Genomic DNA, 13779 nt, shown 5'->3' on the forward strand with positions numbered 1-13779 from the left:
TAACTCGCAAATAAAAGCATTTTTATTTTCTCCGATTAGGACCAATTGGCAAGTTTTCACTTGGGCCATTAGAGAAGCTGCAGCAGTTCAACATTCAATTTGCAAACAAGAAAAAAAGGCAAAGCAAAGCACAGCAACATCCAAACAGCAGATTTGTTCTGGAGTTTTCCTCTGGGCGGTGGAGTTTGCTGGTGCAGTAAAAACTTGCTGCATATATTGTTTTGTCGGCACCGGCGTTATCGCCCTGCTGTGCTGGCCTCTTTCATAATGAGGATGCTGTCGTGCATGTTATTTCACAGGAAATGCAATTTTGAGTAGCGGCGCCCTGGGCCTTCACCCCCGCCCCCCCGGCTGAGGGAAATCTCCCGGCAAACCAAAAGTGACAGGGTTGTGGAACCAGCTAATATTCGGTGACACATGGCATTGGGACCCCCTCACCTCCACTCAGCGTACCCGGCGTACAGTGAATGGAGGAGAACAAAGAGCGAAGACCTCCGATAAAGAGGCTCCGAGTGCGGCCGTGATTAGGCATCGCGAGGAAAGGGAGAGGAAGAAGATTACTCCAGGAAATGAGTCTGGGAAAGTCGCAAATGAGGACATCAACAAGAGGGTACTTAGACACCCGTTTAGTTTGTAGAGCTTCTCTGCGCCGCCTGGTTCTGGCTGTTTAAGAATGGAGGAGTCGTCGTTCGAGATAAACCGGTGACATTTTCAACGTGGCATTCACCTCAATGACAAATCCAGAGAAAGGCTTTTCGTCTTTCGCGGTGATGTGAGAGAAAAAAAGAAACAAGCACATTGTTGCAAAGGTCGAGGGGACTTACAAGCAGAGATAAGCAAATTATTTATGCAGAGGCAGGTCCTCAGGAAAATTGCCAAGATGCTTGATGAGAGCGACGCCGTGCGGATCCAAATCCCCCTGGTCACTGTTGTTTATGGCCACGGAAGAGACGAGACACCGCGGCGGGCCGATAATGAGGCAGGTATACGTGTCAATCACACGCAGGGAATCAAAGCCTGTGACGCACAGAATCTGCAAATCTAATGAATCCCCTTTTCTCAAAATAACCCTGCGTCGCATTTTGGAAAATGTCGCCGAGGGTGATTTATAACAATGAATGGTTATATACGATAAGCACATTTGGTTATGAATAGAAGGTAAATGTGACATTTCTGTCGGATATAGGAAGGTTAAAATCCATCACAGAACAAACAGGATGAGAGTAGAGCTGTTTTCAGACTAGCACTGAACTCCAGGGGCTGCATGTGAGGATGCAAATGGCCGAGTCAGTTGCTCCGGAGTTTTTACCGGGAGGAAAAACTCAAGAGTGAGATGAGCAAATACAAATATCTCAAGATGAGTAGGAGACACCATGTAGAAGATGCTGAAGAAGACGTCATCTCGGAAAGACAACGAGATTCGAGAGCTCTCGGTGATGAAGGCCGACGCCGCTGTGAAGAAAACCACGTGATTTCCACAGCAAAGTGTAAACGGCATGACGCGCCTTCTCTACGCTGCATCTGGACATCAACCCTCTCCTGAACGAGCAGGAGATTAAGCTGTGGAACCTCCGGCTGCGTTTCTTAATCCGTGAAAGACGAAGTCCAGATGTTGGTCCAGAAAATGTCCGCAAGCATTTCACCGGACATTTTCTGTTTCAAGTTTTGGAAACAGGAGTGAAATCAAAGTATCCAGAAACTGTAGAAACTATAATTCCTGCTGACCTCTCCTCTCATATTTCCCCTCCGGAGCTTTCACGGTCCAGGTCCTTTATACTGGGACCTTCGCCAGACTGGACCTTATCTGGGATTGCGTGCAAATTAAGACTTCAGACCACCGCTCAATCAGATCAGAGAGTCAGACGAGCTAAACGAGGGAGTGGGAGCGTGTGCGTGCGTGTGTGAGATGGAGGGACAGAGTATGGGCCTGCTTCCGTCTATTAAACAAACGGAGTCTGTCGTGTCACACCCACTTTGCGTTACGAGGCCCTCCAGGCTTAAGGAGGAGGCCCAGCGACGAGCCTATTACCTATGCAAACCGACATCACCCACAGAAATGCAGCGACTGTCTGTTTAAGTGTGCCATCAGGATCGCTGTGCAGAGGAATATCACACTTATCTATGCAAGAACAGGTAGACGCACACGTGCAGGGCAGTGTGACTCACTCCTGCAGTAATGAGTGCATCATTCCACGGGCGGATCCATGGCCGAGAATGAAATTATGACCGGGGCCAGAACCTATCATCACCATCATTACGATTACCTGTGAAGCAGCCGGGAGGAAAATCACTGCTCCCCCCCCGATGCAATTTATCCACACGTTGCTCAGCAGCTGTGCTTCACAGAAACTCATCTGTGACAAAACTGTGTTCGACGGAGTTTTCTAATCCAAATACTCTAAAGTCCCTAAAATCCTCCACTTTTCAATCAATCCAGTAGAAACGAGCTCGTTGTGAGAATTTGGTTTGAAATGGAACGGATACGGCAGATGGCTGCAAAGGCTTATTTCATTCATTTTAAAGGATTAAAACTTAGATAATAATATCATTTACCGATAAAACCAATGCAAAGAATATACAATGTACAACAAGAGGACTACGGGGATGTGACTGTGACACGCTAATGCTTTCTTAAAAGGATTTACTCTGATTGTTTTGGTTGAAAGAGCAACAATATATGCTTGCTCAGCTTTCTTTCCTGCTTTAACCTGCTTATTCTCTGAACATTAATCCCATCAATCCTCCGACTCCGAGCGCGGCCAGAAAAAATACGTTGTTTTATTTCAATTAGCTTTAAGGGGTTTGGGATTTTAACTATATAAGCAAAAAACATAGCCCCAGAAGCCTCACACAGTGTGTGTGTAGACATCGTATTTTGGGTTTTAGGTGACGAACCTTTCCTTGAAGTCCAGGAAGATCTTCCCGAGGCCACTTCCTCCTGTGACCATGTTCAGGTCGATGGCTCGCAGCAGAGCAAAGTGGACTTTGATCACATCCTGAGCAAAAATCACAATAAAGAGTTATACACTGTCACACTCATTGATGGATCTCTACATAAACATACATATATGCATAATATACACATTGTTATGGATTATGATGTATATTGGGTGTGCAAAGGAAGTATGTTTGTTCAAATGTTCAGGATGTTATTTATTATACATACATGCATTCTTATTTATTAATAAATGGCTCACAGATATACTTTAAATTCTATTGTTGAAAAGCTGATTCTCTCAAACATGTGGACGCTGCAGTTTTTAACAAACATCACTCGGATACAAATAAAAACAGTGTACCTATAAATGATTTATCATATTTAATATTTAATGTCTCTAGCAGGTACAGACAGCTGCAGGACAGTGAACGTGGAAGTGACTCAGAACAAGCTACAGTAGCTGTGTTCGTTCTACTGAAGGTCACCAGTGCAACAGTGTGTTTTATTGATGTGTTTTTTAACAGTTGCTGGACAACAACACGCTCTTTGGCACAGAGGAGTAAACACTTGTTTACACAAACAATTCATTGTTGGCTTTGGCGAAGCGTCGTCCATTAAGTGAACTGGGACAGTGTAACCGACACTGGAGTCGAACGCAGATGAAAAAGACAGAGTGTTTTCACACTGTAGTTTTTTGGTTCACGTTTTAATTTTGAGAGCAGACGAAAGACATTCGTATGACATATTTACTTCCTGTCATCGGTTGGTTGCTTCCCGTGCGTTTGATGTCGGCTTTGATGTTGACAGGTCGCATATTGGATTCGCTAAGTTTCTTTTGAATAAAGTACAGAAATAAACTTTGTCCTTCTGTTTGAATGGAGGAAATGAATGAACCTGTTCACTTTGTTGAGGCCATTGCCACTTTAATATCATCATGGTTTTTACTACCAGCAAAATGAACGTCCTTGTTTTTGACTGCAAGCAAACCTGCGAGCCGCTTCCTTTTCTTCTTCTATACTATTCAATGCCGTCTCTAATTCCTGCTATTGGTTAATGTTTTCTAATTCAAGCTTGCATATAGTGCAAATAGTATATGTGTAAGTGTGTAAAGTATAAGTGTTTATTTTGAGTCCTGAAACCAAAAGTGTCCATGAACCACTGCAAATTATTTCAAAATTAATACAAATAAACAGATTATTCCTCTTTTCCATCACTGTAATGAAAACTTCACACCAGAACACCTCTGCACACCGAGCGGTGAATTTGCATGAACACCCACGACGCACACACACTGAACAAACCACACATCCTCTCATTCATCCATCCATCCATACACACATTCAATTATTCACTCGCTGTGCCACAAATCCGGGGGTTGTGCTGTATAGAAATCATTTTCTCCGCTCGAGCGATTACTCACCTCGAGGTTGACAAAGATCGCCTCCATGTCCTGCGGACTCAACACTTGCTTCAGAGGGATCATGTAGTTCTTCAAGGAAAAACAAGACATGAGTCAGGGAAAACATTTTTTTACACAACATAAGAATAGATTTCCTCTTAAAAGCCTGAATAGAAACTCAGAGTTAATAGATTTTTCCGTGTTGGAAATATATCAATGAAATGACGTACAGCTCCGGCGAAGCTTTTAGCAGATCTGAGAACTGAAAGTTAACTGAAAGAACATCGATACCAGGGTACGCAGTAAAAGTACTCGATATACTTCTGCTCACAGGGTGTGTGGAGTTATTTGATTTCACTGTTATAACACTGAGTGCGTCATAAATACACCGTGTACAGCTGTTCTCTTACAGGAGGAAAAAGGCTGCCTGTTCGTTCTCCAACACTGTTTTATGGTTGTCACATTCCATCATCATAATAATAACAAATAGACGAACGAAGAAGCAATGAAGAGATGACGGGCTTTATTAACCCCAACTCAATTAAGCTTAACGAGTCCTCTGATCATAGGAAGGTTATTTATTCTCGTTCGGTCTCGTGTTGGTCTGAAGCGGGAAACGCAGAACACACATTTAGTTTAATGAAATTAGCGGAGCGGATGATTTGTGGCACTCCATCAAATCGCGAATGAAATCTGTCGGCGGGGAAACCAACGTGTGGGCAACGCAGATCTTAACAATGGTTCATTACCACACAGAGAGCTGGTGTGTGTGTTTGTGTGTATGTGCTTCTTTAGGGTAGCGATGTTAATTCAGTGACGTTCCGGATAATGAAAGTTTACAGTGTTTCCAGGGCTAGTTTAGGCTAAACGTTAGATGCATATACGGAAGAGGACGGAACCTTCTGTCTGTCCTCTGCGTTCCTTTCGTCGTTATTCGTGCACGAAATATCTGAAAGCTCGGACAAAACGGAGCAATTGGAGCAGTACCACTGGAAATCATGTGGGGGCAGTGTAGCCAATAGTTAGAGAAGGATGATCATAGGAAACGAGAAGGAATTTCAACAATGGCGGGACTTTTTGAGGAGAGACATGAGCTTGTCCTAAACTACAGGCATCTCACCAACCCTACTTCGTACATTAACACAAGCTCCTCCTCCACCGTGGCCATTTAAGCTGATGTCAGAAACTCTGAGCTGCCCTCTAGCGGATGTATCGCTTAACAAACCATGGCAACGTAAAGGAAGCGCGTAAGTATGTGGTCAGTGACAGCGACATTGTTTGAAACAGACTTTCTGTTCATTAAAGCAGCATAAAAGAGTCATAAAGGACGTGTGACGATCTAACAGGAGCAAACACAGCAGTGAAATCTACCAGACTAAAGGGAGTTCTATTTCAAATCGATATACAAGCATGTGGTGGAGGTGAAAATTCATTTCTTCGGGGGGGCAGTAAACCCATCAACACGAAGTGAGAGGAAGAAAGAAAAAGGTGCAAAGTCAAAGCAAAAAAGTAAAGCAAAGAAAACACAAAGAAAAAACGCTGTGAAAACAAGAGTGTAAAGGTTGATATACAGAGTGCGTGACTTCCCACAAGCCTGTAAAGAAATAGTGTGTGCAGGAGGGGGGGGGGAGAATACATGAATAAATAAAAGAAATGTCAGACAAATGTGTAACAAAAGGGGGAGGCTAACGTAAAACATTTTAGCAGCTATAGCAGACTTGGTAAAGCTCTTATTCTGAAAACATTACCGTCTTCCTGTTTCGGAAACAAATGATGACAAGAGTTTCTCAACCTCTCCAAAATAAGATCAGTTTTAGGAGATGCAATATGTGTAAAGTGCAGTAAGATAGTGTGTGTGTGTGTGTGTGTGTGTGTGTGTGTGTGTGTGTGTGTGTGTGTGTGTGTGTGTGTGTGTGTGTGTGTGTTAACGTGTACTTAAAGCCGCAGGGCTCAGTGTCACTTCGGGAGGCCGAGCCAGTAATAACCGTATCGATCACCTCCTGTGACATTTCTGCTCCCAAGTCAATCTGCCAATAGCTGACATTTCCCTGCTGTGACCCGGCCCACACGCCCCCAAGACGTGACGGAAGGAAACACAACATTTCTTGTACCTGGTTTTTTTTTAAATGAAGTTTTATACACACTCACCTTCTCTATGTCCTCTAGAGTCTTGTAGTACTTTGCCTCCGTCTCCTGGATCTCCACCAAGCAGCAGTTCCTCTTGTCATCTTCCGTCATTCCCATTTTCTATAGTGACAACCAATCAGGACAAATGGACTGTAAATGATTACGTACGAACTCCGTCATGCTCCACTTCATCCGGTTTTCTATCATTTGCAGTTTGTGCACGATCGTATCATTCTCGGTGTTTCAATGACGATTATACATGAAAATAATATCTATAGTAAAAGCTACAAGGATTTGCATGATCTTTATACAAAGGGAATTCAAGCTTGAGACAATTTACTAATTTACTACAAATCACAGTACTTTACAACAGACTAGTTTGCAGTACTATGTTTAAGGTGGGTTGGATTTGGGTGAATATAAATCAATAATAGAACATAATAATGCTGTAGTCTCTCCAGGTGGATATTGCACAGCGAGAATATTTTAGCGGAAACCAAATCTTTTACTTCCCGATCAAATTATTTACGCCTTGTTTAATAAGTAAATTACCAACACATTCAAAACGTAATTAAGTTCCAGTAATCTCTCCACGAGGTTTGTTTTCCAGGGACTTCTGGGTAATATAATTGAATATGTAATTTCCTGTTTGGAAATTAGTCATTAACATCAACCGCTGGAACAGAAGCGAAATGCACTTATTAATTAACTTGATTTCCAAATCAAAACTGAACCAGATGGAAAATATCACACGTAAGACGGACTGAGTACAGCTGCTGGCGTGGTTTGGATAACAAGAGGTGGTGAGGACACAGAGGCAGCCTTTGTATGTGTGTGTGTGTGTGTGTGTGTGTGTGTGTGTGTGTGTGTGTGTGTGTGTGTGTGTGTGAGGCATCATGTGTATGTATATGAGGATGTATCAAGTTCCAGCCATCCAAGCAGACTGCAAATAGTGGGAGGATGGAGACGAGATACAAACGTTTGTCATGAGGCCTGATGTCTAAGTGTGTGTGTGTGTGTGTGTGTGTGTGTGTGTGTGTGTGTGTGTGTGTGTGTGTGTGTGTGTGTGTGTGTGTGTATAGAGTGACTCACTCTAATGAGCCAGGTTAAACACACACACACACATAGTTGTTTTTCTATACTGTAGCAGTGCTATGAGCATCTTTAAAGCTGAATAATCATCTAAGGCCCCTGGAACAGATTTGACTGTTGATAATCAGGCCTCAAACCAGCACGTGATCGACCAATCAGAAGCGGCGCTGAAAGCCGACAGGATAACGTGTGTATTTGTCTCGTGCTTCGAGGTCGGACGCCTCAGCTGGCGGGTCCTCGCTGACATCAAGTTACCGTCGCACAGTCACCGAGCTGACGTCTCCGATGGGCCCTGAGTCACACTCGGGAGCAGATGCAGTCACTAATATAATTGGCCGCTCTTTCTCTTGGGACGATATGAGTGTGTTTTAAAGGACTGTGATGGAGGGAGTTCACTGACAGGGTGGGGTGTGGGGGGTGGGGTGAGTCACAAACACAGCGGCACTCACCTGCATGTATCTGATCTGCAGCGTGAGGGAGGCAAAGCAGCGCCAGTCATTAAACACACAAACAGTGTACGACAACAATGTAAGTGTTGTCTCAAGGACACCTGGTTAACGGGTGCGTGGGAAAATGAAACCACGCAAAAAGAAAAGCCCTGAACACTGTCTGCATCTTACATTGAAAATACCTCTAATAATATTCACAGTACAAACACTTATATGAACAATAAGTGATCAAATATACACAATGATTAAAGGGCAGGGTTTACAACAAAGTTCTCACCATGGGTTGTCGTACTTCCACCTTAATAATGTCCTCATAGATGTCGTCCCCATCGTCCTCGCACGGCACGCAGTCATAGATGTCGTCCTCGCCCAAGTCATGTTCACTGGGAAATTAAAAAAACCACAGAAATAAACATGTTAGATGAAAAGATGCATCTAAACTCAACACCGTCCCGTGGAGGAGAGAGAGCAAATATCCTTCAAACACGGTTTCTTCTGGTACCAAAATGCCGAGCTCCCAGCTGGCGGCCACTTGATCTGAACTCAACCCCGGCTCACAAAGGATAAATCCTTCCTCTGCCAAAAAAAGTGCTCATACGTCCCCTTTAAACTGATCGATGAGAGGCAGCGAGCAGTCAAACCAAGAACAGGCTCATTATCTGTCCCGACCCCGATCTGAAGAGTGTTGCAGGCGGGGGGCCTCAGCGGGCCCCGACGTTCACAAACCTCCGCTGAGTCGCGTTACTGAGTGGTGGCATTTCTCTTTAATGAGTTTATGTCGCTCTGGCACCCGGCTTCCTAACTGACCTTTAATTAGGCGAGCAGCCAGCAGAGCACAGACAGTCACTGTGGAGAGCAGCATCTACTGGGAAACATGCTCCGGGAGCCGACACTGCATCTCCCTGTGCTGCGTGATGTAAAAGCGGTTATTGTTCGGGAAAACATATTGCAGCAGTCGAGATGCCTCAGCAGGAAAAAATGCTCTGGCCATGATGTGCCCATATCGATGGACTTAATAAGCAGGGAGCTTTAAGTCTAAAGAGAAAAAGAGGAAATAATCGATTAAATCCAGTAAACAAACTGGAAAGGCACTCAGAAGAGCGAGTAACTCCGCCAAGGCCCCACAGTCCCCTCATGAAACTGTGTTTAAAAAACTGCTAGATATGGATTTTGACTTGGATCTGCACCAAATCGCACACACTCATTGATATTGGCTCTCTAAATATGGCTTCTTTTTTTTTAAACCAAGATCGATGAATTATTCCCTGGGAAATTGGTGAAAATGTCAATTTGTCTGGATTCAGTTAAAAAATGTGATGAGTATTTTTCTTGGCCCACGTCCCATTCGTCCACCAAGTTTAGTGGCAATCTGTTCATTTGATTTTACTATAACTATACTATATCAACTAAAAGTATCCTGAAGTAGTTATTAGCACTTTCTGTTTCCAAAGTACCCGTTGATATACAAACAGTAATAACTGGATTACTTTGATACTCAACTAAACGTAAAAACTTGATTATTCTAAGGAAAGTTCTGAAGCTTTAGTGATTTCAAAGATTGTTTTACATCCCCAGCGTAAACCTGTCCCTTTAACCTCCATTTGTTTTTATCTGGGAGGATAATAAAGTCATAAATACTAAAAATAAATATAGATAAACAACTCCCTCCACCTGCTCTGAAACCGGGGCTCAGGCTCAGCGAGAGTCCGTCCTGCTCAAACGTCCTTCAGCAGGACACTCGTGGCCAAATCAACAGATGGCAAAGTAAATGGAGGATTTCTGTTTTTGGATGAATAGCACCTCATCCAAATAAATCTATTTATGATCCCCAGCATGTAAAACTATCTGTGTGATTCTGCTAAAAACCCTTGACTTCTTTTTTTTGCACCAAATTAACGTGGCAAAAATAATTATCCATAGAGGAAATGACTTCTCACTTGATTTATATCCTCAGTAAACATTTTCAGAAGGGGTTCATTGTCTCAATCTGTAGTTTAATGTGTTTTTAAATACAGCGTGATGTCCATTTTGTAAACTATGGCCACATTTAGAGTCACGTAGACTATAAAGCACAGTATGCATTAAACATGGATACTGTGTGATTGACAGCTGTCCAATGGGGAAAAGGTGTGTGTCCTCCAGCTCACAATCAATATCCTTCAAGTTAAGATCTCCAAGATTGAATATGTTATAGGGATTGTGTGTAGTTTGTTAATGCATGATTACTCTAAACAAAACAAAGAAATAAAAAGAAAGGGATATGTTGTTGAGATATCTACATTTGACCTTCTACATCGGCCATTATGTCTAAAACATCCCTCCCATCACTGTCTGTGTACAAACAGGATAAAAAAGCCTTGAATCAGATATTCAGCGTTGTCGTCGTGGGCTGTTTGAAGTTTTAATCGAGGTGGCCCGGTTCACTGTCAGCAATGTGCCACTTCTGTCTTCATTAGGTAAAAGCGGTTGCCGTTGAATACCGAGGGAGGCTGCGTGGGAGGACGATGGCCGACACCATCCCATCGTCCCTCTCTCTGAACCCAGAGACTCCGCAGAGTTCTCAGAAAAGCAGATGTTGCATTTCATTTGTCACTGAATCTCTCAGGGACAGTGTTGTGTGAGGGAGGTCCAGTGCAGCGGTGTGAACGTGAGCTGTGGAGAGATCTGAGATGAGCAGGGGTCTCCAGGGAGAGCGTGGAGGAGCCGGAGTCAATAATAGAAAGATAGAATAGGAAAAACATAACGAAGGAACAATGAATAAATAAGGCTAATAAAAAATAAAAGAATAATCCGTTGTGTTTCTATCATCTGCAAATATGACCCCAAAAAATAAAGGTTGTACTAAACTCTATTGATTAGTTTAGAGATTTAAGCCCCTTCCTTCAGTATTTGCGATTATTTACATTTCTAGTATTTTCACTCTTTATCGTTTGAGCTCTAGATGAAAGAAGATCAGAAGCAAAGCTATACAACATTTTCCTGCTATGTAAACTCACGCTGTAAAAGTTGACTGGTGTTTGTACTGGAGTCAGTGGGAGCTGTGGTCTTTTATCTGTCGTCTGCAGAGTTTCTGCTGCTGGAAACACAGCTAACTTCTTTTTATGGGCAGACTTGTATGTTTTTACTCTGTTATTCCTGTAAAATGAGGTAGCAGAAGTCCACCGCCGTCCACTTAACAAAGTAAAAAAGACCAACATGTAAATAGGGAGCGTGTGGGCGGAGCTGCAGGACTGAGCAGAAGGTGGAGAAGCTGGAGACGGAGGTGAGGGACGTTACTCCCACATAGAAGCACTGGTGGGATGTGCGGTCGGTTTCATTATAACAGACACGTCTATCGCTCTCTTTAACACTTTCTCTCTCTGGCCTAATTTGTGCTGTGACCCACCGACCGTATCGATTGTCAGTGGTGGAGTCCAACATTTAGATTTTCAAAAAGAAAAAACTGTAATTGCCCTCACACACACACAAGTGATTCACAGGAACGACACTAAAGGATAAACATCTTTCCCTTTTGGTTTATTTTCTTTGGTTAAAAGCTCCAGACGCGGCAGTGATGTGTGTGTTTGTGTTAGGAAAAAGAAAGAGCAGGAGAGGGACACGTCTTCCTCGTGTAGTAAAACTGTTGCACCGCCACGTTTCTATTTATATCGCCTTGTCTCTGGGGCTTTAGCGGGCATTAATAAATCATTCAAATCCATTTCTGAGTGTGTGTTTGTACGTGTAGGTGTGTGCTTGTTGCATGCGAGTGTATCACGGCACGAGCGAGCACAGAGCGGGGCCGGAGTCCTGGGGTCTGGTGAATTAGGTCTGATTTTCTGTCCGATTACACAGTGACGGGCCGCGGGGGGTCTGGATGTGATCGGCCCGCGAGCCTCTGCTCCCGGGCCCCAATGACATAGAGTTACATCAGGGGAGAGGGACTCGCCATGTTAGAGCTACTGAGCATATATGTCCCAGAAGGCTCATCGGCTTCTCAGGTTGCTAATAAAAGAATATTATGATTAGTTGTTGTGTGGTGAGGATCAGACCTTCAGGATGAGGTGTTGAGGTGGTGAAACAGATCCCTGAGCCTAAAGCTAGAGGAAGAGCAATGTGGATTTTTGGAGGTCGCAAGATATCGATATTACAGAGTAAAAAACTTCCGACATTGATATGGCTGATATCGATGTTTTTTTAAATTGGCGATGATTCCTAAAATCTTTAAAACCAAACCATGTTAACTTATGATGGAGAAACGTAATTGAGGCTTAATATTGAACAGTTTAACCATAAATGTTATTATAAATAAGTGAAAATAAATACTACCTAAATATTTAAACATCACCTCGTGGGAGCAAGTGAATGAGATGCATTTAAATGTTTATAAAATGATCTTGTGTGCACAGGATACAAAATATAACCTGTCGGGACTTTAAGGTGATAAACGTTTTGTTTTGACTATTCATATCTATAGTATATATATACATATAAACATAAACTCAGATACAGATATGAGTCTCTGGCCAATTTTATCAGCAAACCCCGTCAAAATAAGAAATTTCTACGGCCCCGGAGCTTGCAAATATCATTTAACCTCCATCTCCTGTTAATTCTGATATTGCTTGTGTGGCTTCATAAAGTGTCATTTAAAAAATACGCCACTTAATACCTCGCAGTAAATAATACAGAGACTGAGCTCCATCCATTTCCAAGCTATTGATTTTCCATGTCAACCTGCCCAAGGGATTAATGGAGCATAATAAACTGCAAAAGAGTGACAAAAAGCACTTGTGACACTGTTTGCTTTGTAACGTAAAGCTATGTGTGTCTTTCGCAAGAGGTGGTGGTGGTGGTGGGGGGGGGATAAGTCCCTTGGCAACTGTGCCCAATACGCTCCCATTTCATGCTTTGTCAACTCCAGCATGGAGTCATTCCAGACGGAGAGGACCGCGAGTTAAAGCGATGTGAAGACACGGCATCGCGGAGCCAGAGGGAGGAAGTGCGGAGCAGGTTTACCATTAACCCAGGAGACCTCTATTAGGACGAGCCCGGGCCTCTACCTGACTCACACACTCCTGCAAACACATCCGGTCCCGCAGGATGCTTTGTAAATATATACACGCGGGCCTATATCCTGGAATCTCCACATCATTTTGTTCAGAGGAGTCATTTCCAGGTGCAGCTCAGTCTGACGGCCTGAAGCCTCAATCCACCTCACGAGGCATCAGCTCTTCGGACGGGATATTGTAACCATGGAGATCATCGTCAGACCTCGACGAGTCAATCTGAAACCTCACGTGCTGTAGACGGAGCTGCTTGGATGCAGAAATATCTAATAAATGAATTTTATTTTTAAATGCTCGATGGTGAATCCTGAACTCCAGACTCGAGTCCTCAGAGAGCGCAGAGGTTCCCCGGTTCACGTCTCCGAGCTGCTCCGGATTAAATGAAAAGTGTCCATCGATCTTTAGCTGCACGGCCGGTGAAATCTTCCATTTAACATTTGGTCTGCTGACATGATCTCCGTTTTTCAAACCTCCCCCTCGAAAATCTATTTTTTATAGATCGCTTTTCCCGCAGCAGTTAGAATCCTTCCTCGTCTTATACCGCTAAACTTAACGATGCCATTTTATAGATTTGTATCTTCTGCTGCGGCTCTATTTTCCAACGCTAAACATCTCAGGTGGCAAAATTGGCCGTTTTATTCCTGACACGATGTTATTTTTTACGAGACGATGTGTCCTTCCCCTTTTAAAAATCCATTAAAAGTGACTGTACGATCATCGTTGTCCTCC

General features: G+C 43.3%; 1 protein-coding gene across 13 annotated transcripts in view; it reads right to left on the bottom strand.

Annotated features, from left to right (window-relative positions):
* The window catches only part of vav2 (vav 2 guanine nucleotide exchange factor), a 171547-nt gene that overhangs the window by 21063 nt on the left and 136705 nt on the right, over positions 1–13779 (bottom strand). For 8 of the 13 annotated variants that reach the window (XR_004615622.1, XM_034602224.1, XM_034602214.1 and 5 more), the window contains exons 5-9: positions 8283–8388; positions 8006–8020; positions 6486–6584; positions 4359–4427; positions 2896–2996 (exon numbers count right to left, since the gene is read on the bottom strand). Coding sequence is in view for 12 of the 13 variants with exons in the window: in XM_034602224.1 (XP_034458115.1) it covers positions 2896–2996; positions 4359–4427; positions 6486–6584; positions 8006–8020; positions 8283–8388 (390 nt within the window). In the remaining variant the exon portion in view is untranslated. The remainder of the gene's footprint in view (positions 1–2895; positions 2997–4358; positions 4428–6485; positions 6585–8005; positions 8021–8282; positions 8389–13779) is intronic. The other 5 variants (XM_034602226.1, XM_034602223.1, XM_034602216.1 and 2 more) reach the window with 1 other exon arrangement.

Source organism: Hippoglossus hippoglossus, chromosome 12 (assembly GCF_009819705.1).
Source record: "Hippoglossus hippoglossus isolate fHipHip1 chromosome 12, fHipHip1.pri, whole genome shotgun sequence".
In the NCBI taxonomy this organism is placed as follows: Eukaryota; Metazoa; Chordata; class Actinopteri; order Pleuronectiformes; family Pleuronectidae; genus Hippoglossus; species Hippoglossus hippoglossus.